The sequence below is a fragment of the Cynocephalus volans genome, chromosome 8 (assembly GCF_027409185.1).
Source record: "Cynocephalus volans isolate mCynVol1 chromosome 8, mCynVol1.pri, whole genome shotgun sequence".
Classification (NCBI taxonomy): domain Eukaryota; kingdom Metazoa; phylum Chordata; class Mammalia; order Dermoptera; family Cynocephalidae; genus Cynocephalus; species Cynocephalus volans.
This window is the reverse complement of record NC_084467.1, coordinates 6,954,167-6,980,498: the sequence shown is the minus strand read 5'-3', so window position 1 is coordinate 6,980,498 and position 26,332 is coordinate 6,954,167. Positions and strand designations below refer to the sequence as shown.

The following is a 26,332-nucleotide window of genomic DNA, read 5'->3' as shown; positions in this document are numbered from 1 at the left end:
GTTCTACCTGAAACTACAGGGCTTTGGAAGCTAGGCCCTGTGAAATACATTTGCTTTATTAATGTTAGTGCACTCCACAGTATTCTGCTCTGGTCATTTCACATAAAGTTCATGTTAATGGAAAACGTGTTAAAGTTTCCATGTTCCTACATAATTTTCATAATTATTTTTTGAAACAGCAGCTGGGCATCAGTTAACTTGCTATAATTTATTAAGTCATTCCCAGTTTTTAAATTTTTTAATGCTAGTAGAGATGATTCTGAAATGAGCACCTTTATTCAAGATTTTATGAACTTATTTCACACTACTAAGTTAACTAGATACGATAAAAATGCATTTCTTTAAAAGTGTTTAGTTTGCTCTTTCCCCAAAATGGCCAATTAGTCTAAATGTAGAACAGGAATCGTATGTGGAGAAATAACACGGAGAAGCAACCTAGATCCAGGCCACAGCCTGACTTGGCTTCCAAAACTCCTCATTTCTGGGGACCAATGTCAGACAATGTTTTTTCCCTCCTTGGTGCAACTGGGCAGCTTCTGGTCTGGGCTTGACGGATACAAAGAAGAAATTCATGCTGTGCATGATTGTGTGCTGGCAAACCACCAATGCATATCTTATCAATGTATCCAAGGAGAATTCGCTCCTGGAAAGAATTGACAGGGTCCAAAGGGCAAAAGGGTCTTAAGGCCAGGCAGGCTCAGGGCACAGACAGCAAGTCCTGCAGGTGGCCATCGCAGAGCAGGTCTCAGTGTCACTTGGGAAGTAGGGCACACCTGTTCTCCCACCCGAACAAGGATGGAGAACAAAGAGGCAAAAATCCCTCTGTCCACCCCACCCCAGGAGGGGGTAAGTACCCAGTCCAGAAAACTGTCACTGTCCCTGTCCCAGGTGTGGGGACCTGTAGAGGGAGGTGAAGGCCCCAGAACCACTTCTAGCAAGGAGGGGGTCACCTTTCCTGGGGGTTCACCAGCCCTGGGAAAGCAGAATGGAGAAGCAGCTATCCCCAAACTCCGCAGCTCAGACATGAGCATGTCAGTGTCGGGTCCAGCTCTAGTGAGCACTGGGAGACTGGACTACATACCACCCCCCTCCACCGCCCACCTCCCTCTTGTTCCCCTATCCTTAAGGGCAAAGGAGATGTGGCCTCTACAGGATGCCTAAATCCTGCCCTCCTCGGTCTGGCTGGTACTGGGTGTGCAGGGAACAGGCAGGCAGAGGAGAGGGGGTGGTCTTAGGCTCTGGCTCTGGGCCAACTGGTTTCTCGGAGCTCTGGGGAGCAGGCACAGACCCCGCCCCAGTTCTGCCACACCCTCTTCAGACTTTGGCCCTCGGGCCAGTTCCCCTCTGAGCTGCCCTGGGTGTTGTGGTAGCCATGGAAACTCGATACCATGAGCTCAGGGGCTGCCTTGGCATATGAGTTTCTGTTGCTTATAACATAATACTTGAAACTGGGTAATTTATAAAGAAACAATGTTTATTGCTTACAGTTTCAGAGGCTGGGAAGTCCACAGTCCAGGGAACACATCTGGTGAGGTGATTCCACAGCCACGCAGGGTGTCCACATGGCAGAGTGGCAGAGCAGAAGAGAGAGACTCTCACACGCTCTCCTCTCAAAGCCTCAGAACCACGCCCCGACCACCATTTTTCATCCATTCACTATTGCACGGTCCTGCAATCCAATCACTTCTTCAAGGCCCACCTTTCAGTGACCACAATAGGGTTCCCCTCCCTCAACAGTCACGGTGGGGATTAAGCCTCACTGACTTAATTCGGTCCACTGCACTTGGTTTTCCTAAGTGTCTGTTCTGGAGCCAAAGGTAAGCTGGTGTGTCCTCCAGGGCCTCTGTCTGTGGCTCCCTCTGTCTGGAATGTTCTTTCCCCAGATACTAGCATGGCTGTCCCATCTCACGCTCTCAGGTCTCATCTCAAAGGGCACCTTTTCAGAGACGTCTTCTCTATGCACCCAACAGAAAATGACCCCTCGTCCCCCATTGGTTTCTGTCCCATCCATCAGCACCCAATTTTTCTGTCCTCATAGCATTATCACTGTTTGGAATTGTGGTATTTGTCATTTTGTCCTCTCACTAGAAAGTAAGCTTCACGAGCTGGGCCTGTCCCCTGAAGCATCCCCTACTTCATATTTCATCTCTGGCATGGAACAGGGCCAGGCACAATGGATGTGCTCAAATATGTCTTCCATGGGGGGGTATGAATGCATGCACAGGAACAGGAAATGATGTCATCCACGCCCCCAGAAGCCTCAGGTCCTTGAGGGACCCTGGCCTTGGGCTGCCTTCTCCAACCAGCCAACTCCTCCTCCTTCCCTGGACACAATCTGGGCTCCCCTAACTCCTACTTCTGGTCCAAGGTGTAGGGAAGTGGAGGCCACTTCTGGAGGTCCCAAGGACCAACGACTAACCCCATAGTGTCCCTGACCTTGGCCCTCATCTCCCACAGCAGCTTCAGCCCACACTGGTGCTGGCAACACTCAGCGCAGCCTTTGGCTCGGCCTTCCAGTATGGCTACAACATCGCTGTGGTCAACACGCCACACAAGGTGGGTCAGTGGGCAGCCCAGCAGGGCCCGAGGGGTGGAGGGCAGCTGCCATCATCCTCTGCAGAGGTCACCATCTTACCTTTAGAAGGCACCATCTTCCCCTAGTACTCAACTGGATGCCCAGCTCTGGAGACTGGGGATGACTAGAGGTATTTCTTCTAGGAATGTCACCCTTTCCAGGCACATTGGACACTGGGGAGACCTGGAATCCCTGCTCAGTCTCTTTTGGCCTCAGCCCCACTGCCCTCACCCTGGGAAGGCACCTGTACATGGCAAAGAGAATGAGGTTAAGGATGGACCCTGTAGCATTTAGGACTTGAGATTGGGATGAGGGAAAGCCAAAGAAAAAGACGAGAGACTCTTGTCAGGTGGGGGAGAACCTGAAATCAGAACGTCCCCAAGGTCTAGTAAAGAATGTGAGTCAAGAGAGAAGGGACAGCCTGAGCTGATGAGTCCAGATGAGGACTGAGAACTGACCACGGATTTGACCTTCTGGAGGGCATAATGACCTTGACAAGGGCAGCCGAGGTGACGTCTGGAGACAAAAGCTTGACTGGAGTGAGTTCATGGGAGAATGGGTGGAAAAGGCAGAAATGGCCAAGACTTCATGAAGCAGTTTTGCTGTACAGGAAAGCCAAAAATGAAGCTTAGTGCAGGCAGATCAGGGGGTCAAGTTAGGTTTTTATAGGGTGGAGGCATGTTTGTGTTCTGATAGGAAGGATGCACAGACAGGGAAAGGACAATCATGCAGGACAGACAGGACAATAGCAGGCAGGACATCCCTGAAGGGGCAGAAGGGACAGGACCCATATCTCAGGTGTTGCAGGTAGAGTTACCATTCATTTGGGGATGTGAGTTCTGCTGTATTTTTTAAAATCAAGGTCATTAATTTATAGCTACTGCTTTATAGGAGGTACTGCTGTAGTTTCTCGGGGCACATATTCATATACTTATATACATATATTAAGATGTACACATACATATATGTGTATGTATACATTAAATATGTGTGCATTCCATATATGTACATATATTAGTATATTTATTACCATTGATGGAATATCTATTCTGAGTTAAACAACGTACCATCACTTATCCCATTAAATGCTCACAAATTCTCTCTGAGATATGTATTATTTCCATAACTGATGAAGAAATTAAGGCTTACAGAAGTTATATAATTTGCCCAAAGTCACACAATTAGTAAGCATATTTCCTTTGTTGCCTCTGGAAGAGTAAAGCTTTAAAAAGTGATTTTTTTAACAGTAAATTTCTAACCATTATTTTGTGTGCAATCTGGTTCCTAATCTCAATCCATCATACAGTAGGTTTTTTATTTTCAGGTAACAGCAGAGAATGAAAATTTTCAATTGTGTCCTAGGGGTACTGGCAGTAACATCATTCTGTGCAATGACAGGTGGTGACTGAGAACGCTTATGTCATCATTTGTTATGAATTGCACAATATTCTTGGCTGTGACCGGGGCATTGTTTTCCAGGTCTTGAAGTCATTTTATAACAAAACCTATTTTGAGTGACACGGAACATTCATGGATGAGAAGGTCATGCTGCTTCTGTGGTCTTACACCGTATCCATGTTTCCTCTGGGCAGCTTGTTGGGGTCATTGGTTGTTGGCCTGCTGGTTTATAAGTGTGGCAGGTAAACAGGTGTACTTCTCTCACTTAAAGTTCACATTAGTAAACCACACTGTGTCTTGGCAATTGTGCACATGATGGGAGATGGTGTGAGTCCCAAAATCGAGAGATCTGAATCTAGTCTCCACTTTGCCACAGACATCACGACCGTAAAGCTAGTCCCTGAATTTCTCTGGGATTTCTTTCCTAGTCAGCTGCATAGGAAAAGCATTCCCTTCCATCCTACCTCAGAGGTGGTGCAGACTTTGAGATCAAAGTTCCTGACGGTGTTCAGCTTAGCGCCCTGTAGGCACTTCTTGCAAGTGTTCGGTAAACGCTTGTTGACTGGGTTTCATCCCGGGGTCAGGCGACCCATGCTCCAAGTTCTGACAGCTTCAGCCTCTCCCTGAACAGCCTCGTCAGAGTCTGCTGCTCTGAGGTCTGGGGTTCACACTAGTCACTCCACGTGCCACTGTCTTGCTTACAAATGAAGAATGGGTCTTTGCACTTTGCTTGGCTCATGTGAATTTGCTAATCTTCCAGCCTAAGCCCAGGTGCTGCAAAGACCTGACTCCACACATGGGGAAGGATGCACAAGTCAAGGTTCCCAGGAAGGAAAAGGGTGAGCCAAGGTCTCAGGGCGAGGCGTGGTGGCATTCTGTTGGTCAGACCCCACTCATTTGGAATTCACAGTTTACACTTGGACTCGATGTGCCAAGTTAGGTAGTTTGTAGAAGTGAGTAGAAAGCCTTCTAATGAAAACTAATTTTTAAGGAAACTCAGCAATTCAGTTTTTATGCATAAAATAAAAGTTTGCCAGTTGAAAATTAATGACCTATTTATTAATGCAGATCCATGGGACCTCTTGTAAATACTCGATTAACAATTAATTTGCCATACTTCATGCACTTGAATGAAAAATTTCAATGTATTGTGGTTATGCCATAATTCAGGCTTTTTTGCAATTCAGCATGTGCTGTTCTCAGTTGTATCAAGAGTGATTAGACTATTCTAGAAGCCCAGGCTTGTTGTCCATCTCCTGGTCTGAACCCCACCATCACAGAAGTTTGGGGGTGAAGGAACCTCAAAGACTGTCTTATCACCACCCTCATTTTGCAGACGAGGAGCCTCAGTCCAGGAGGTGTGGTGGAGCCAGCCTTGTCCAGTGAAGTCCCCTTTAGAACTTGTAGTTTTTTCAGCCTTGGAAGGGATCCCAGAGATCCCTAGTCCAACTCTGACCTCACATTTCCACTCCGCTTTGCTCAGGGGAGGCTCTCTGCAGTGAATCTGCCCTCTGCAACAGATCTCTTCCTGGGCCCTCAAGCCTTTCCATACATCCTTTGAAATCTGAGTGGAGGCTGCTATGCCTCCACAGCTCTGGCATTCTGTGAGCCTGCAGACTTAATGGATGCCACCAAGGCTTCCAGCTGGTATCTTCTGAGGCAGCAGGTCCAGCAGCACCTGGGGACGATTTAGACACGGCTAGAGCAGTGAGCAGCATCGCAATGTGGCTTCGGGCACTGAGCCTCTGGAGAGCACCTTAAGCCAGTTTCCAGAAACTCTGGGCCTGTGAAGGGAGGGGCAGCCTCTAAGATGTCTGAAATACCTTCAAGGTCTTTCTTCCATTCTCTTCCTGATCCTTTCCCTCTTCTAGCAGACAGTTGCTGGGTTACACCCTTGGTTTTCTCTCCTGAACACGCTTTTTTTCTTTTTACATGGTCAGGCTGAGAGTGTCCCAATTTGTTACCCTCTGCTTCCCTTTTAATTGTACATTTTGGCTTTACATCATGCCTCTCCTGCCATAATTCAGCACAAGCTGTTAGAAGTAGCCACACCGCTGCCTAAATGATCTGTTGCTTAGAAATTTCTTCCAACAAATATCCTAGTTCATCCCTCTTAAGTTCTGTATTCCATAAAGCCCTACAGCATGGCCACAATCCAGCTAGGTTCTTTGCCAGTTCATAACAAGGGTGACATTTGCTCCAATTTTCAATAAACTCCTCTTTCAATTTCATCTGAGACATCCTCAGAGTGGCCTTTACTATCCATATTTCTATCAACATTCTGGTCACCACCACTTAACCAATCTCTAAGCAGTTTCAAGCTTTCCCTAGTACTCTTATCTTCTAAACCCTCATTGGAATCTAGGCTTTATACAGCCTGATTCTCCACATTCTTTCAGCTTCTGCCCATCACCCAGTTCCAAAGCTGCTTCCACATTTTCAGGAATTTGTTATAAGCAAAACCCCTTGAGTATCAATTTTTTGTATTAGTCCATTTTCTGTTGCTGATCACAGAATACCTGAAATTGGGTAATTCATAAAAAAACACAATTTATTTCTTACAGTTTTAGAAGCTGAGAAGTCCGAGGCCCAGGGGGCATGTCTGGTAAGCGCCTTCTTCTTTGTTATCAGCAACATAAAACAGACCAATACACTCCCCTACTCTACCCCACCCCCGCTAACCCCAAATCTTTCTTCCTGGGACTTCTGCTGACTCTTCTTATCTGTCTTAGCTCAGGCTGCTATAACAAAATACCATAGACTGGGTGGCTTAAGCAAGAGATATCTATTTCTCAGAGTCATGGAGTCCAAAATCAATTTGCCAGCGAATCCAGGCTCTGGCGAGGGCTCTCTCCCTGGCTTGCAGACAGTCTTCTGGCTGTGTCCTCACGTGGAAGAGAAAGAGAGAGATCTCTTGCATATCTCTTTATAAAGGCACTAATCCCAACACGAGGGCTCCTACCTCGTGACCTATTCAGCTCTCAGAGGTTCCAACTCCTTATATCATTACATTGGGAGTGAGGGCTTCAACATATTAATTTGGGGGACACAATTCCGTACACAGCTCCATCCATCACCCTTTTCAGGCACATTCCCAGCACCTCTGTCATGACCAGCCTGGAGATTATGAGTTGGTATCAGGAGAGCCTCTGCCCTTCCTGTCCCCCTGCCCTCTGTTCTCTGCTGTTGCTGCAGAAAGGGAACTCTGCTGATCAACGTCTTCACCATTGTCCCCTCCGTCCTGATGGGAGTCAGCAAAGTGGCCCAGGCTTTTGAGCTGATCATCTTTTCTCGAGTGGTGCTGGGAGTCTGTGCAGGTATCTGGGGTGACAGCTGAAGCCTCAGGCCCAGGCTCAGGCTCACCTGTCAGGGGAAGGGTCTCTGAGACAGATGTGCCCAGCACCATTGGTCAAGGTGAAAGGCGAGGGTGGATGAAACATCTTGCTGGCCCCATCTGCCTCTTTTTTCTTTCAGGGCATCCTCCTGTCTCCACTCCCAAGCCCTTGCAAACCTCATGTTTTCTAGTCCCTTCCTTTTAACAAAATCGTCTATCAGGGAAGGATCTTTAGAGATACACTTTTACGGGCCGGCCCCATGGCTCACTCAGGAGAGTGCGGCGCTGGTAGCGCTGAGGCCGCGGGTTCGGATCCTATGTAGGGATGGCCGGTGCGCTCACTGGCTGAGTGTGGTGCGGACCACACCGTGCCGAGGGTGGCGATCCCCTTACCAGTGGAAAAAAATTTTAAAAAGAAATACACTTTTACTTTGAGGTATAAATAACCTATAATATTTTATAAGGTTTCTTCCAAGTAGGATGTATAGTTTAAGCTGAGGATAAGGGGCTTCAAGCAAAAGGAATACAGAATTTGGTTTCTCAGTCAGCAGGCGAGGAAGGTTTCGTAACAATAGTGGTTTCTCCTACTAAAAAAGGAAAAAGTTACACAAGTGATCTGTGCTTTAGAAAAACCAGAAGTTAAATTAAAGCAAAAGAGTTATCTTTAAGTCCCATCGTTCAGAGACAGGCCAGACTCTTCTCTGTAGCAAGTGGCTGAGCCCAGCAGATAGGAAGGAAAGGGTATCCCCAAGCCTTGGTGATATCTTCATGGGGGCAATGAGGATTCTGGAGGGATTTTCTTGTAAGTTCAAACTAAACAGTCAAGATTGGCCTATTTCCAACTCCACATAGGGGGTGACACCACGGAGCGGCTCAGGGATTATGAGATGGAGCCAAATTAAATCTCAGGCTCTCGTTTCACGGGAGGCCAGTGCTACTCTTCACTAAGTTTTGCTTTTTGCTATCCGGGCATCTCCTGCAGTGCTCTTCCCATGTACCTGGGAGAAATGGCTCCCAAGAACCTAAGGGGCACATTAGCACCAATGACTGAGGTTTTCGTCATCTTTGGAGTCTTTCTAGCACAGATCTTCAGCCTCCAGGCTGTCCTGGGCCACCCTACAGGTAAGCAGCAGCAGACAAAGGCCAGAGGGGAAAGAGATGGAGCCGCGGGCAGGCTGAATCCAACCATGCGCTCAGCCATGCCTATGTTACTGATGGACCAAGTCAGATGATGTCTCAGGGGTGACCTTGGGTTGGGCAATGTGCAGCTTGGTAGATACAGGTGACCTTACCAAGGGCCGTTTTGGCAAGTGATGGGAATGAAGCGTGCTTGGGAATAAGAGGAGAGAAGTTGGAGACAAGCAGAGTAGACACTCTTAGGAGTTTTGCTGTATGGAAAAGGAGAGAAGTTGGGTGGTAGCTGGATGGGGAAGTGGGGTCAACAGAAGAGGTTTTTCAAGCCGGGAAAAATCCCAGCATATTTGGCTGCTATGGGGACAGTTCAGCAGGGTGCAATGGGTGCGGGGGTGGCAGGTATGCACCCACCATTGCTGTTAGGTGACGGATGTGGCACCCAAAGATGTTTCCTTCTGGCGGCTTCTGTTTTCTCAGTGAAATAGGAGGCAAGGTCATTGCCTGAGCGTGGTGGAGGTTTAGGAGAGAGGAGAAGGTGTGAAACAGCCATGGAGGGTGGTGGCAAAGAGAGAGGACCAGCAAATGTGATCTGAAGACAGGCCAGCATTAAAGGCCCCTGTGAACACAGTGGGGTTTTTTCATAGACATTTCAGATGACCCAAGTCCTCACACCTTTCTTAAAGGGTGGATCTATGTCTTTGTATTCTCCGCAGTGCCTTGAAGAGCATCAGAGACTCAGAGACTCAGCACCTGTGGGTGCTCTATGAATAATCACTAGTGATAATGATTCCCAAACAGCCCCAGTGTCATTGAACATTCAGCACTAACTAGAGAGGCGTCAGCGGGAGGGGATCTGAACGGACGCCTGGCTGGACTGATGCACAGCGTGTGGTATCTCTGTCACCCCTCACCACTCTTATCTAGTACTTTATTATCAGTATTCTTGGTGTTATCATACTCTCACGAGAAAGCTGAGTTTCAGAGAGGTTAAGTAACTGGTCCGATTCACATCCTATCTAGCAGGGGTGGGAGTGGTGGGTGCGGACCCTGTTCCCTTAATCGCATCTCAGTAGCGCCTCTGTAACCCAGGCCTTCCGGAGGGAGCTCACACAGGCGCAGCCCTGCATCCCTACCCCTGCCCACCCCCAGCCTCTAGTGAGCTAGAGATTGTGCCATTTCCAGCCATAAAATTACGAACAAGATGTGGCTTCCCATTCTCAGAGGCTCAAATTTTAAATCATATCCTATTCCTAAGAAAATCAATGCATCTCCTGCAAAATAATTAATCACACATTTTTTCAATTACAATTTTCTCCATTTTTAACGTAGAGCTGCATCTTGGCAAGAACTAGGTCCCCACAGTCCTTGATTGTGCCAAAGGCAAAACTACAACAAATTTAGTTTAAAGGTCTATTCATGACTCTAGAATTGGGCAGCCGTCAGAACCGTAACGGATTCAGAAAACTCTGGGACTGCAATGTGGTCAGACCACATTTATGGACAAAAACCAGAAGTGAGTTACACAGACAGCTTAGGTGGCTACATCTCAGTGTTTTGCCATCTTTGAGTCAGCGGCCGCCCGCGATTGGCTGAAGCTCAGCTGTTCTGATTGACTGACTCAGCCACTTGCTACCGGAGTATTCTCCTAAGTGAGGCTTTAGTTAGCCTACGTAGCAAGCCGGGTTGCACTTCGGCACGTAAGGACTCAAGTATAAAGGCATCCTCAGGATTAAACTTAATTTAATGATTCTTTCCTTTTAGTTACACTCTCACCAAAACTTAGGTCATCAGTGCTACTCTCAGTCAACATCTTGAATTTTTGGACTCAGCAAAAATATCATTCATAGGTTACAGTGTCCTGTTATTATGCATTTCTTGAAGTTTTTGTCATTCCAGCCAGTGAGAGCATTTACTATTCAGCAGATGTCTGTATGTAGACACTTAAGACTTTGAGAGCATCTAGCACACCAGAGGGACTATCATGGTGACTATCAGGAGAATAACACCAAAAGACCCAAGTGTACTCCTTAACAAAAGCTTCCGTGAACTAAACCAATCTAAATCAAACAAACCAAAGCTCAGGCAATACAGACAGTTTAATAGCGTTGAACGGTATTTAATAGTGTTCAAGTCCAGATGGTCATAGTCTTTGTTTGGGGGCTGGTGGCAATTAAGGAGTATAGTTCAAACTAAGTGTTCATTGATGGGTGGTTGCATAAGAAAAGGGTGGTGCATCTACACCATGGAGTACTACTCTGCCACAAAAAAGAATGAAATTCTGCCATTCTCAGCACCATGGATGAACTTAGAGAAAATTATGTGAAGTGAAATTAGCCAGGCACAGAAAGAAATACCACCTGTCCTCACTCCTAAGTAGAAGCTAAAAAAATAAACAAATAAAAGAAGAAAGAAAAGAAAGATACAACAATCGTAATACTTCACGGAACTTTCTAAAGGAGAGAACAGAACTGAGGCCACCAGAGGTGGGAAAGGGAGAGGTAGGGTTAGTGAGAAAGTGGTAAAGGGCCACAAAAAATGATTACATTGTGTAATGTTGGATGTACTAATTATCCTGGTTTGAGCATCACGTATTGCGCGCGGCTGTTGATATTCAATGCTGAACAATTATGTTTTTATTTTTAAAAAGAAAAAAAAAAAGGTGTACAGTTCACTGTCAAGCAGCCTGATTTAAAGAGGTATTTATTTCTGCTGCTAGCCTGATGAGTCATAGTAACCTGGACGCCCACGGAAAGGAATTTTGCATTAGCCCACGTACCCAGCAATTGCTCTGGTTTCTTATCAGGGCGTAAACCTTTGCTAAAGACATCCACGGATCATGGTCCTATAAATTTTCCTGCAAGGAAAGGGAAAAGGATTAGAATGGCAAGAAATAGGAAAAAGAGGAAAAAAGATAGGGTTTTCACGATGGCAGAGAAGTCTTGATCCATGATTCTGGGAAAGTCGTCTATGTCTAAGATGTCATCTGCTTGTGAGTAAAAACTTCCATAGTCAGCTTTACCTTAACGTCTGCAACAGGAGGGCAGTTCTCAGAGTCTAAAGGGCCACTTTAAGTTGTGAGATGTGGACCCAAAGCCATGAAGCTTTACTGTAGGGTGGGTGACGAGAACAACTTGATATGGCCCCTTTCAAAAGGGTTCCAGAGCAGTCTTTCCCTAATGTCATTTCCAGAAGCCCCAGTCTCCAGGTTCTAATTTGTGGGGGATTTGATCATACCCAGTCAGTGGATCATGAAAAACTTTTACCTGCAAAAATACATTTGGGCATCAGGTAGTCAAGCCTTGCAGTATTTAGTCACAGTAGAGATGAGGACAGGCCTTCCAGTACCTATCTCATAAGGGGTCAGTCTGTCTTTCCTAGAGGGAGGGGATCTGATTGCGGTTAAAGCTAATCATGGTGCCTTTGGCCAAGGCAATCCAGTTGATTCCGTTAACTTTGCCAATTTCAGTTTTAAAATGCCATTTGTCCCTTTGACCTTTTCAGGACACCAAAGGTGACAGGGACAATGGTAATGCCATTGTGTTGTTTTTCTTGTTTTTTTAAAATTTATTTCTTTGGTGGCTGGCCGGGTATTATATTTGTAATACCTTAGTTAGCTCCCTTATAATTTGCCCAATCAAATAAGTTCCTCTGGCACTAAAGATTTCTCCAGGGACACCCCATAAAGGAAATATATTTTCTAATGACTTATTGGCTACCATCATAGCATCAGCTTTCCTACATGGGAAAGGTCCTACCCACCCAGGACACATGCACACTGTTATGAGAACATACAGACACCCCATTGAGGGTGGAGATGGAAGAAGTAAAAGTCCATCTGTAAATGTTCAAATGGTCCATCAGGTGGCAGAAATGTATGACCTGAGGTTCTGATTGTCTTCCTAGGATTATGGATTTGACAAACCAAACATTGATTATAAACGATTTTTTTTTTTAAAGATGACCGGTAAGGGGATCTGAACCCTTGACTTGGTGTTGTCAGCACCACGCTCTCCCAAGTGAGCGAACCAGTCATCCCTGTATAGGGATCTGAACCCGTGGCCTTGGTGTTATCAGCACCACACTCTCCCAAGTGAGCCACAGACCGGCCCTATAAACGATTTTTGCAATTTAAGAAGTTGCCATACCAATTTCTAAAAACAATGTGTACCATTTTGTCTACTCCATGAGGAGTTATGCAGTACAGAATTTTTAATAACATAACTTTAAGGACTCAGGGAGTAACAGGTGGCTATCCAGGCTGTCCATGAGTCCATGCTTAACATTGGATTTATATCCTCTTAAATACCAACTTTGTTTTTCCAATTCAGGTGCATAGCTCTGTTTATTAAACAGGCTAACATTGGTAATTTGACTTGGATCATTCTTATGGAGTTCATTTAAATTGCATGTCTTAATTTCGGTATTGGCTGATTTAGCATGAAAATTTGCCAAGGCATTTCCTTGGTATTCAATTAATTTTTGTTCTGCTGGAAGTTGGGTTAGCAGTTTTATAAGCCAAATCAGTTTATTATTAGAGTTCTGGGAATTATAAAATCTTACAGTTATTAGAAATCTGTACTTGTCAGAATTCTTCCTATGAAACTCCTTAAAGATGAAACACTTCAGGCTTACAGTTGCTCAGGAAAGTACCAGAGTAAACAACCATCTGTGAATGACAAGACTCAGAAGAGTCGTACTTAAAGATCTGATGACCGCTCACTACAATGATGACACAATTGACAAGGAAACTTGGTTATTTCTGTTACATGCAACATTTTCACAGAATAACCAAAATAACTGCTAACATATTAGATTTCTAGGAATCTCGTACAAGTTTTGGAATAGTAATGTCGACATGACCATAAATATAACTTAAAGAAGGTTTAGCATTATTTATTATTTTATGATGTTCCACGTATAATTTAATATATTAAGTAAGCCCAATTAATTTAATATGCATCTTTAAGACATCCAGGGGCCATTCTGGAATGTCCCAAAATTAGTTCAAGGTCAAAAAGACTTAATTTATAATTTGATTTTGGGAAGTTTGTCAAAAAGTGTCAAAGGTTTAAAATCCTTGATCAAAATAGGGTCACAGGTCATTGTGAAAAATAGTTATTCATTTAATGAAAATGATCATTAAAGTCTTCAAAGTCAAATACAGAAAGTGATATAGTTGTAGAAAAAATCTTAGCTCTTTAATAGACAGGACTTGATTTTCTTAAATAATCAAAGACCTAATAAAGACAACACGAAGCACAAGAAATTATCTTGATGAAACACAGAATCTTTGTTTCCCAGGCCAATTACCTACAAGGTAAAGAAAAACCCTGTTAAAAGCACAACAAATTCTAGGAAAACCTTAACACAGGGGACCAAATTCTAGTTTAGCATCAGTGTAGTTTTGATATCAGTACTCAATTTTTAGTAAAACTTACAAATAGATCTCTTCAAATGTCAGCCAGCTTGATCACACACAAAATTTCTTTCACAAGATTCACCTTCTTCAAACCTTCTACAACTTTCTTATAGCCCTTAATTTTTTCCCCCTATACTTTTCCTTTTCTGATTTTTGAACAACCAGTCATTCCACTTTAGGACAAAATTACCCTTTTTTCCTTTAGCAAAATCCATCTGCCACACCTGATAGCTTTACTTACCAGAAACATGTCTTTCTTTCCTCACATACAGAGCTTTATCCCTTGCTAATTTCTAGATTTATTATATTAATTTCAAGTTTCTGAAAATGGATTTTTAAAACTACTACAAGTTCATTTATAAACTTTTATCCCATTTACCCTCACCTAATTTACTTGTTCTTCTCTTACACTTGAATTGCTCATAAAACTAAGCTAGCCATTTCAGGAAATACCACCCTATAATATGAATATTGGTATACTGATTACTTTGAGTTGAAAGCATTCGAAAAACAACAAAATACAAAAGCTTTCTGAGTTCCCCCCATCTGCGTAAAGAAGGATCCTACAAAAGGAACTCGATTGTTGTCAATCTTCTGAAGAGAGGAGGCCTGAAGTCCACCACAGACAGACAGACAGACCCCATCACAAGCCATCATCTATTCTTCCAAGGGTTCATTTCTCTTTCCCCAAAACCATCTCCTCTAAGGACATTTTCTTCACCCCCTGATCACTTTCCCCATCCTAGCAGGGGAGTTAGGGGACCCTTGCTCTTTTCTTGACTGACCTGCCTAATTATTGCCCTAAGCAATTATTAGCAAGGTTGCTCATTGCAGTCAGAGTTTAGCCCAAATACCACCACTCGCTGAGGCAAAGAAGGGCATTAGTAAGAAGTCTCCTTAAGAAAAAATAGTCAAAGGTGAGCTTTGTTGTATAGATTTAAGTCTTTGCCCTCTTCACTGAAAAGCCTCCAGTGATCTAAGGTGCAAAGAGGGGGAAACCCCCACAAATGGAGACTTCCCCTATAAGTGTCAGTTTCTTTTCTTTTTTTCTGTTTGGTGGCTGGCTGGTAGCAGGGATTGAACCCTGTACCCCAGGATTAGCAACACTATGCTCCAACCAACTGAGCTAACTAGCCAGCCCAAGTTTCTTTTTTTGAAAAAATTTCTTAAAATAACTTGAAATAATAAATTCAGAATAGCCAGAAGAGGATAGAAAGTTAGAAAAAAGGGGCAAAGTTGTAAGTCAATGTAAAAATTTTTTCTCATCAGTTAGTCACTTAAGTTTTACACCTGTCTTTTGTAAAGAGTTTTTTAAAAGAGGCAATAAAAACATTTTTTAAAAAAATCTTTTTAGAGGCTCTGCATCTTAATAAGCATCCCTGGGTAAGCCTAATTTGAGAACACTCATTTTTAAATGCATTTCTTAAAGTGTTATATTATCCATATAGAATATTCTTTGGCCATTATAATTCTAATTATCATTAGTAAGATTTTTGCCATTTTCGTAAATATTTGCAGCTTCTGGGCCTAACACGCATATAAAGGAAGGCATACCTGGAAGGTGGAGTACTCAGTTCTTTAAAAATTAAGGATCTCATCTTTACATTGTTTCTTGGAAACACCATTGGGTTGGGTCATATGATGCTTTCACAGTGCACCTGGTTGCATGAACATTTTCTTGAGAATAGCAGGCACTACCTCATTCCATGTCCAGCTTATCCTCTCGTGGTAGTTTTATTTCTTGGTCATGGGTCACTCTAATAGCTCTTAAGTGCCCAAACCGTGCCCACCAGTTGCATTATGGCTTTAGCTCTGAGATCCCCTTGACCAACTTAACCAATGATTTTCCAGACACCTGAGCCCTTCATACCAGACCCAGCCCTGTTCCTGCTGTGACTTACACTCTTGCCAGTGACTCGTCAGCCACCACAAATCCCCTAAGGTTATATGCTCTGTCACAGCACAGACTAACCCTTGGTACCCATCCCAAGGTTATGCACTCTCTCACATCACAAACTAACCCTGGATTCAAAAGCCAAAAAGAATGAGGGCTTACTGCAAAAAAGAGCAGAGTCCAACCCAAGAAAAACTCACCCACATCTTTCATGGCTCTGTGAGAAAGATGGGGGGACCTCCAAAGGGGTCAGCGGTGCTTTTCCTACATCCCTCAAGGGGTCTTGGGAGTCATCAGCAATGTCCTTTGGGCCCCCATGTTCAGGTGCCAAAACTATCAAAAGAAAAAATTGCAACAGATTTAAAGATCTTAATTACATTTTGTAAGGAAAATTGAAATATAAATGGTCAGGATCCCTCAGATGTTCAGAATCTTGCTGAGCATGACCTAGCCTGTCTAACGTAAATATGCACACATGCACCCTGGTGTCCCTTAGTGTCTGATTCACACCGAGGTGTCCTGGGTTATTGGACTTAAGTATAAAGGACAAACGGTCTGATCCACTGTGCTCTGGGGATGCCCCGGGAGGCCACTAGTGTGGCTGCTGCTAACTCCCTGAGCTTGCATCTAAATAAAGCCTATTAATTTTTACCTAGGGCTCCCAGGATCTTTTTTCCTATCACCTAGCTCATGGACCTGCATGTGAGGGGTTTGCAACCCACCCTGCACAACGGGTTCCAAGGGTCTGAGCCCTAGCCTGACAACTTTTATGCACAATTCTAGAATTAGGCAGCCCTCAGAACCAGAGCAGGTTCAAAGAACACCAGGACTGCAATGTGGTCACACATTTATGGACAGAAAACGGAAGTGACCTACAGAGACACCTTCATTGGTTCCATCTCAGTGTTTTGCCATCTTTGAGTCAGCGGCCGCCTGCATGGCCTGAAGCTCAGCTGCCTGATTGACTGATCCAGCACATGTCACAGGAGTCCTCTCCTAGGTGAGGCTTTGGTTAGTCTAGCAGCAAGCCGGGCTGTGGTTCATCAGGTAAGGACTCACAGACGGAGGCATCCTCGGGCTTAAACTTACCAGTATCCTGGAGGGAGGGACCACCACGGGCGAATGACCTTCTAAGAAGAGTCAGGACGTGGTGACAGGCCGGCGAGGGACACTTCGAGCCCCAGGGGTCCCACGGCTGGTCTGCTCTCGAGCGCCTGGTGTGGGTTCCTTCTCTTGGCACTCATGGGGGCCCCGGCGCTGCCGCAGCTCCTGTCGCTGCCCTCTTCCCCGAGAGCCCCTGCTATAGCCCGATTCAGAAAGGGGACGAAGCCGCTGCCCGTCAAGGTACTGAAGTCACCGCTGCTCTTCCAAAGCGCTTCCTGCCCCTGCACGTTCCTGCCTCCCTCGGGGTCTGTGTGGAGGCCCCGGCTGCTCTGGGGTGGGGTCCGGCAGGGGACATTGTCAGGGTTGGAGTGACGGCGGATCAGGGTTGAGAGCTGAAAGCCTGAGTGGGGTGGAGGCGGGTGGCGGCAATAGGGTGACAGCCACAGTGCTGGTGACCTGGTTGGGGTTCAGTGAGCGACAGTGGGGAGCCCCTGGGCGGGGGTGGGCCACGCCGGTGGGGAGTGATTCCCCGTCTTCCTGAAGCCTGGGGCCCCTGGCCGTGAGGTGTCACCGCTCTCCGCAGCTCTGTGGCAGCTGCGTGGCCGCGGGGACCGGAGGCCGAGGTGGAGGACGTGCGGGCGCAGGAGGTGGCCGAGCGCGCCGAGGGTCACCTGTCGTGCTCAGCCTGTTCGCGTTCCAGCCCCTGCGCTGGCAGCTCGTCTCCATCGTCGTGCTCATGTCGGGGCAGCAGCTGTCCGGGATCAACGCGGTGGCGGGGTGGGGGCGGGGCGGGGGCTCTGTCCCCTCCAGCCTTCCCGATCGATCGAGGGCTTGGAGGCCGTGTCAGTGTAGCCAAACTCGCCAAACGTGCACGGAAGCATCAAGCAGAGCGTTTGCATCGACACTGCGTGCGGAGCCCAGTTCCGCGTCCAGCAGGAGTGAGCGGGACAGCTGGGCGGGCTGAGCCCGGTCGGAGGGGACAGGAGCTGCGGACCCGGCGCGGCTGCCCCACTCAGGCTGCTTCGTTTGCACGTAGCAAGACACCCCTGGAAACAGCCTGAGCAAAACCAGACGCAGTTTACAGAAACAGACGGCTCCACCAATGAGGGCCAGCAGGGTGGCAGGGCCCCAGGAACAGCCCGAAGCGGTGACAGTGTCAGGGAGCAGCCTGGAAGTTCCTTCTGTCTCCCAACTCTACCTCTCCCCATCGGCTGCTTTATTTTTCTCTTGCTACAGGACAGTTTTCTTGCCTCCATCTCCAAGAGAGAGTGTCTCCTGCGGTAGCACTTTCCTCTCTGCAGAGACCAGGGGCATGAGCCGGAGTCTACTGGTCCCAGTTGCAGGTTCCAGGGGACGGCTGTTAGTTGATCCAGCCTGGACCACAAGGCTGCCTTGGACTCACTCGGTTGTCACGTTCTTTGAAATTTGACTTTCTGTGAATGTGGTATCTATTGACGGAAGGAAGGAAAGGGCAGAGATCTGGAAAAAATGGGGGTCACTCTGGAAATGTTGGAGGTTGGGTGGGTAACCCAGCTGGCATTCAAGGGAAGTGTCAGGAAGAGGTGGCTTTGGATCTTCAAGGATTCATGGATGTTTAACAAGTTATTTGGGGAGGAGTAGACAGCCCAGGTGGGAGCCACCACATGGAGAGAATCACATGTGCTTTTCAGAAGTGCTGTTTGTGTCAACATCCTTGGGGCTGGGTCAGAAGACAAGCTGAACTTGGTGTTGGCTTGGCCCAAAATAAGAGACAAGAAGTCATTCTGTGGAGTCTGAGCTCATGGAATAACAGAGAGAGAGAGAGAGAGCACTCTCAGAAGCCATGCGGTCCAGCTCCCATACTGCAGATGCAGAACCCGAGGCTCAGAGAGGTGCAGAGCCAGGTTCCATCCCTGTTGTCCTGGCCATAGCTCTCATTCCCACCACCTGCTGCCTCTTTCCTGTCCAAGGGTCCTCAGCCCAGGCTTTCAGGACTCTTGGTTGCTTGAGTTGAGAAGCTTAAGCCAGTGTTCTGGGTCTTTGGGTCTGTCCACAACCCGGTGTCTTTGTTTTAGATCAACTACTATGCAGACACCGTCTACACATCCGCTGGCGTGGAGGCCACTGACTCCCAGTATGTAACAGTGGGAGCTGGCGTGGTCAACATAGTGATGACCGTCATCTCGGTGAGTGAGCTGGAAGCATCCTTTTTGCTGGAGGGTCTTGGAGCAGATGCCCTAGACAAACAGGAGCCCCACAGAGTCAGCTGAGAGCTGGTGGCCCTGGGGTCATGGACTTTGGGATGTGCACCATACTTCCTACTTGTGTGACCTTGACCAGGCTACTCAAAATGCCTTCAAATCCAAGTTTCTTCCTTTGAAAAATGGTTAGGGTGATTAATTTTTGTTTGTGCAATACTGTTATTTCAGAACTTAGTATCTAAAATCTGAGCCACTTATATGTTACACAAATCTTCAAAAAGCTCATAGAAGAATTTGTATTATCTATAATTCAGTTTTTCCATGAATTTTTTGAAGCACTCTCATATACACTGTTACATATGCTGCATTATATATACACAATATGTGCATGTACGTATACATAATACATGTGCATGATGTATATCCTGTGTTAAAAGAGGTGATGGCTAAAATCCAAAAGACTCTGAACGATAAATGCTGGCAAGGTTGCGGAGAAAAAGGAACTCTCATACATTGTTGGTGGGACTGTAAAACGGTGCAGCCTCTATGGAAAATGGTATGGAGGTTCCTCAAACAATTGCAGATAGATCTGCCGTATGACCCAGCTATCCCACTGTTGGGAATATACCCAGAGGAATGGAAATCATCAAGTCGAAGGTATACCTGTTCCCCAATGTTCATCGCAGCACTCTTTACAATAGCCAAGAGTTGGAACCAGCCCAAATGTCCATCATCAGATGAGTGGATACGGAAAATGTGGTACATCTACACAATGGAATACTACTCAGCTATAAAAACGAATGAAATACTGCCATTTGCAGCAACATGGATGGACCTTGAGAGAATTATATTAAGTGAAACGAGTCAGGCACAGAAAGAGAAATACCACATGTTCTCACTTATTGGTGGGAGCTAAAAATAAATAAATAAAATCACACACACACAAAAAAAAACCGGGGTGGGGGAAGAAGACATAACAACTACAATTCCTTGAAGTTGATACGACAAGCAAACAGAAAGGACATTGTTGGGTGGGAGGGAGGGGAGGAAGGAGGGAGGGAGGTTTCGGTAAAGGGCCACAATAATCAACCACAATGTACATCGACAAAATAAAAATTAAAAAAATAAAAATAAAAATAAAATAAAATAAATAAAAAGAGGTGACTCAACAAAGGTGCACTACTCACAAGGTCAGACGAACATGATATTCCTTTCCCCAGAACATTTCCAACTTCTGATTATTTTGACTCCCATTTCTTGCATTTTTAAGAAAGTTACGTATACTTATTTGTATTTTCTCCATAGCTGGTTTAAACCTCAATCAGCTCTCAGAGGATTTAAAATGGCAGGAGGGAGAAAGAAGTTAAGGAAAACAGCAGGAGAGGATGACAGAGTTAAGGGAAAAGGAGGCAGACCCCCAGGCCCAATCCTTACCCCCTTGGTCCTGCTGGCTGCCCTTGCGTCTGTCCCCTCCCATCTTTATTCCTCTGGGGCAGGATGCCCAGAACCGTCCTCCTCTGGGATAAATGGTCCTACCTGGGACCTTCTCTCCCATCATCCTACTTGGAGAAACGCAAGCCGGAAAGCTGGGCTTTCTCTCTCTCGCCGGAGGAACGGCATCTGAGCACCGGGCCTAGATGACGAGGTGGACCTTCTCTCTCTTTTTTTCTTCAGTATTGAGATTGCCATTTTGCTCCCGTCTGGCCCTCACTGAAGGCAGCGATAACCCTGATCGCGGGGTTGTTGAGAGGACCGGGAGTATCTGGGGTCAAGCGACTGGGCAGGGCACTGAGCTGGCCGGTAGGGCTGGAGTGGAAAAGGACATGGGATCGGAAGTTGAAGAAAGGAAGGAATGCTAGTCGGAAGGAGCACGGCTCAAGCTTGGACTATTCAAGAAGGAGCTGGCTGGGGGGGTGCATGTCCCTACGTGGAAGGGGGGTGTGAACGGGAGACGTGAGGCCAGGTTCCAAATGGCCTCGATGTCAGTTGGAGCACAGGGAGCGGGAGGCGGCTATCTTTAAATGCAGGCTTTATTATTATTCGGGAATGGTGAGCCCAGCAGATCAGGAGAAAACTCCTATTAAAAAATTGTTAGTCACGGTTCCCAAGAGGGGGAGGCACACCATGCCATGGGGGCCACGCGGGGAAGCACCAGGGTTGGTCAGGAGGCAGAGGGGTCAAGGGGCAGGTGTGAGCAAGAGCCTTTACTGTGGTTTCCATGGAAGGGAACGGGGGAGGCGGGGAGAGCAGGCTTAAGATTGGCTGGTTTGAGTCATGTCAGCAGGTTCCAGGGCACAGGGGCTGTCCCTGGCTGTCTGGTACCTGGGGTGAGTAGGGCATGTGTACAGTGGCCCAGAGTGTGAGGGTCCTATAGAGGACGTGTGTAGGGTGTGAGCCTGGTCGGTTTGCATATACTTGGTGCACTCCAGCAGCGCAGCGAGGTGTTTGCTGTTTCTAGGAATCGGGTAACGGTGGGAGGGGAAGTCCCTCCAGGCTCAGCAAAGCCCTGAGAGTTCAAAGCTACAAGGGAAAAAGCTAGAAAATGTGGTTATTACGATGGGGAGGCTGTACAGAAAGCTGAGACCCCCTGGATCTGCATTCCACGTACAGGCAGCGGGAGCAAGATGGGGACACCTGAGCAGGGCGGGGACGCCTGAGCAGGGCGGGCTGTGCAGGCTCCGGGGGCTCCTCACAGTCGCGCTCCTCTCCAGGCTGGCGTCGTGGAGCGGCTGCGGCGTCTGTGACTCTGCCTGCCTGGTGCTGACCGCCGCGATCCTCTTCCAGGTCTGGGGCTCCTTGTTTCATTTGGGTAAACCTGGTTTTCTGTCAACTGTTCCCCCGGGCTTTGGGGGCAGAGATGGAGATCTGCCGGCTCCCCTGGTACTGGGGCTCCTGGAAGGATTCTTTCCAGATAGTGGTGGACTGAGTCTGGATCCCCAACTCCATCACCTGTCAGTTGTATGACATAGGCCATCACTTGATTTCTGAGGGACGGAGTGTCCTCACAGTCTGCGTTCGGGGCTCTCTCTGCTCTGATCCCACATTGGTAGGACTGAAACAATAATATACTCAGAGGGGTGTTGTGAAGCTTAAATGAGCTGGTATCTGTGAAGCGTAGAGAAGGGTACCTGGCACGAGAATAAGTAGAGGCAGGCAGTCCTGCTCCACTGCTCTCAGTTGGGTAAGGTCTGCAGAAGCCCTCTGTAGACCGGGGCGTTAGACAGCAGTCTCTGTTCTCGCCCCTGCGGCCTGTGTAGTTGCTCAGAATTCCAGTTGTGGCTCCTTCCTGTGGCAGGAAGGTGGGACCCACAGCTGGACCCACCTGCACATGGGACTCTGGCCACAGAATCTGTGGTCCCAGGCCAGACCCCTCAGCCCAGACAGCCCTGCCTCTCCACACAGAACACGGTCCCTGAGCTGTCTTACCTTGGTGTCATCTGTGTCTTCACCTACATCGCAGGACATTCCACTGGGCCCAGTGAGTACCTGCCCACCTCCCCACCCCCCACAGTCCTTCCTGAGTCTGACACATAGCAGGTGCTCTATAAATATTTGTTAAATGAATGAATGTCCTTGATTCACCATGCTCCTGGTGCGACTACTCTCCAACCACCTTATCCCCCGCTCCTACACAGACCCCACTCATCATGAAGGCCCAGCTCATAGCCACAAAGCTTCTTGCCTCTGACCCCACCCACATTCCCAGCCTACATCTGGGCCTTGGCTGCAAAAAAACTGCTCTGGCAGCAGAGCCCTGAGCTTGAGGAAACATGCTCAGTCATGCACATGTGGAGACTGATGTTTCAGATATAATCAGATGCCCGATGTACTGTTAGGGAGAGAGGAAGAAAGGGATAAACTGAGCTGGCCCCTAGGGCTTAGCCCTCCTGCTGCTCCAGCCCTGCAGGTTCTTAGGAAATGATTCACCTTGGAGGAAGCTGGGAAAAGTGTGTAGGGAGGCAGAGAAGGAAGAACGAAATCTCTACCCTCTAGAGCTCAGTAACCCAGCTCTTGCGCAGTAAGGAGAGGTGGCAACGCTGAGGCAGGAGCAGGTGGAGGAAAGGGCTGCAGGTGGCCAGCATCTTCAGTCCAGTTATCACCAGCTTGGCCTGAAGCTCACTGAATGCAACCTGCTAGTTATGACAAAGGGGGCCGGCATGAGAACTGTTTTAGAGAGCAAGAGTCTGTGATCCTCTCCTGCCCTGTCACCTCGCACATTCTGATAAGCCAACCATTTGGACCGATGCGAGTGACTGGACTTGCGGCCGTGCAGGTGGGTGTGAGGTGTGCATACGCCTCTCTCCTGCCCGGCCATCCCACTTCCGGCTGCCATGCAGGTTGGTTAAGGGAAAGGTGGCGGGGAAGGAATGGAGAGAGTAGGATCGCTGGCCCCCAAACTCCCGACTGTCACTTATAACTGTGTATGAATTTTGTGTTTCTTGCTCCGTTCCCTCATGCTGTTGTGCTTAATCCAAAGTCCACATGGGAAGGGGAAACGCTGAACATCACTATGCTTTCCTCAGCCGTTCCAGCTGTGTTACACACAGACGTGTTACACACAGACGTGTTACACACAGACGTGTCATCTTATTTTATACATAAATGTAAAAAAAGGCCCAGCTCAGTTTATTTTTTCCTTGACAGCCATTGCAATTCACGCGGATTCGTTCAACAATCATTTGTTAAGTGCCAGCCAGTGTCACAGCCAGGCCAGTGCCCCATTGTTCTTTTCTGGCTCCTAGAGGTGCCCAGACTTGGGTGCAGTGCCCAACAAGGCAACGAGCCTTTGCAGAGAGGGAGCCTGGGCCAGCCAGAGCCCCTGGGTGCACCTCGGTTCATGTCCAAATGCTCCACATGCTCGCTTTAGCGTCCCACAGCCCACCCAAGGCTCGATTGTCATTGGTCCCCCCACAACCTCCAGCTTCAAGGCTTCACCTGGGCCCACCTCTCAGGCAGCCTCTGAGACTCCAGGCTCCCCTCCCCTGTGTGTCTTCCTGAGAATTGAACCTTGTTCCCTATGCCTGGAGAAAAGACATCTCTGACTGCAAAGACTCTAATAACATTCCCTGCAGAATCTTTGTTTAAAAGAACTGTCCATAAGCCAAAAGAAATGTATTGATCTGTTCAACATGCATTGATGGAATACCTGCTGAGCCTGTGCTGTGAAGGAGACTCATGGTCACCTCTAGGGTATTTAAGAAATGCCATTTTCGACAGGAAGCCTTCCCGGTGCACCTTAAACATGGAGGCAGGCAGGCCTTGGGAGGAAGCACTGGCGGGTGTAGGAAACCTGGGTTCCAGGCTGTGCTGCCCCTCACTGCCAGTGTGTCACCTGGACCAAGCCGCTGTACTCCTAGGCCTTGGGCTCAAAGAACGTGGTGACCAGATGTGCTGGAGGATGGAAGGTCAGATCGTGGACTGAACTGACATTTGAACCAGGTCCTAAAGGACTGCTCAGCTGGACCTGGTGGAGAGGAGGGAGGCCAGACAGACAAACTTCCCTCACTGGTGCCCCCTTTGGGAAGCAGAGCCCTGAGGAAGGGGTCCCTCCTCACTGGGTTGCAGGATTTTTGCCCTTGAGTCAAAGGGCGGCTTCATTCTGGGGCTTCGAATTCCTCTCCAGGTCGGTCCTCTGAGACTGTGCATTTTCATCAGGGCCTTATCACCTATCAGGGCAGGAAGGGAGTGGGGGAGCAGAATCTCACTCGTTTTATGTATAAAGCCACAGATATTCATCCAGGGCAGAAACTGAGAGTCTATCAGTAGTAGTAAAATTTCGTGAGAGATGCAGATGAGGGAAAAAATGGCTCTAGATACTCTAGACAAGCTCCTCAAGGGGGAGACAATGAAAAATGCTTGGCAAAGAGACTTCCACCCAAGCAAAGGCGGAGCCCGCAGCCTGCCCTTTCCCAGAGCCGCCACGGGAGGGCGACGCTGCCCAAGCCCAGGGACTCACTGAGCTCTGCGCCCTGCCAATCAACCGTCCCAGAATCTCCAAACGACACCAACATAGAGGAAGGACTTTAAGAAAAGTCTCAGCGCCTGTGAGGCACCGTGGACTCACTGCCCGTGCTGCTCAGGAAGTTTTCCATCCATTTCATGTCTACAAACCTTCACCAAGCATCGTTGACCTTGAAGAAACAGCAATAGAAATTACATTCTGGGCTCCCCGCCAGATATTGCAAAGTGGACCTTTTCAGCTTCTGCCTTCATGGTGCCTAGTTTTGTGGGTAAAGGTGGGGTTCCTTTCCGGTTCCCAGTCCCAGCAGGGGCTGCCCATACAAGTGGGTGAGGCCCTCGAGGGATCTAGGTTTGAGGCTAGGGCAGGTCCTGTCCCGTCAGCCCTTGGGGACCCTCTGTGCCCTTCTCTGCTCCATTCGTCCTGGGCTCTCTGCCCTCCAGGTCCCGTCCCCTCGGTGGTGAGGACGGAGATCTTCCTGCAGTCCTCCCGGCCGGCCGCGTTCATGGTGGACGGGGCAGTGCCCTGGCTCTCCAGCTTCATCGTGGGCTTCGTGTTCCCGTCCATCCAGGTGAGCCAGGGCCCGTTTCCGCCTCTCTGTTCCTCCCTGTCCCATACCTACTTCCCCTCTGGGAAGAACATCAGCTAATTCAACAAGGTGTGGGGAGGAGGCTCTCAGGCGGTTTCAAGGCTCCATAAATACCCGTGACGTTGCTGTAGCCAAACTCTCTAAATACACCAGTTTCCCACTTGCCGAAGGGCTAATTCCTTAGGGGCCCTGGTCTGCAAAGCCCGAGGTCAATAGAAGGCAAGCTAGAGCCACCGTTCAGGGAGCAGATCACCCGCCACCTGCTGCCTGATTCTGAAGATGGGCACCCACTCCGTGTTGTCAACAGTTAAGGGCCACAGGCCATAAAGTTCCTATGCAGTCAAAAGACTATGGATTCCTTTTTGATATTAGAGCAGACTCCAGTTACCCAGCGATTGTACTTCTCCAGAGTAAAACAGACTGGCCACCAGGAAACTTCTTTGTGACTCACGAAAGCCCCAGTCACGGTTGTCCCTGCCGTGTCTTTGTCCATCCCCTCTTGTTTTCTTCGTCTCTTATTCTAGGAGGGCATTTGGGCCTACAGTTTCATCATCTTTGCTGCAATCTGCCTCCTCACGGCTGTCTACATCTACATAGTGATTCCTCAGACCAAGGGCAGAACATTTGTGGAGATAAACTGCATTTTTGCAAAGAGAAACAAGGTGGAGATTCCAGAGAAGACAGAAGAAAACACTGACGCTGGGCCTCACGTACCGTCTACGCCTGCCGAGGAAACTTCCTTTTAA

General features: G+C 47.7%; 1 protein-coding gene across 1 annotated transcript; it reads left to right on the top strand.

Annotated features, from left to right (window-relative positions):
• Positions 1-795: 795 nt before the first annotated feature.
• SLC2A7 (solute carrier family 2 member 7) lies at positions 796-26,332 on the top strand. The gene is given in 15 exon segments (XM_063105695.1): positions 796-846; positions 2,458-2,556; positions 4,055-4,215; positions 7,169-7,318; positions 8,290-8,433; positions 16,966-17,033; positions 17,036-17,098; positions 17,442-17,468; positions 17,471-17,530; positions 17,533-17,627; positions 18,913-19,023; positions 21,649-21,822; positions 22,441-22,516; positions 25,441-25,568; positions 26,111-26,332. Coding segments are annotated over 15 exon segments (1,629 nt in total).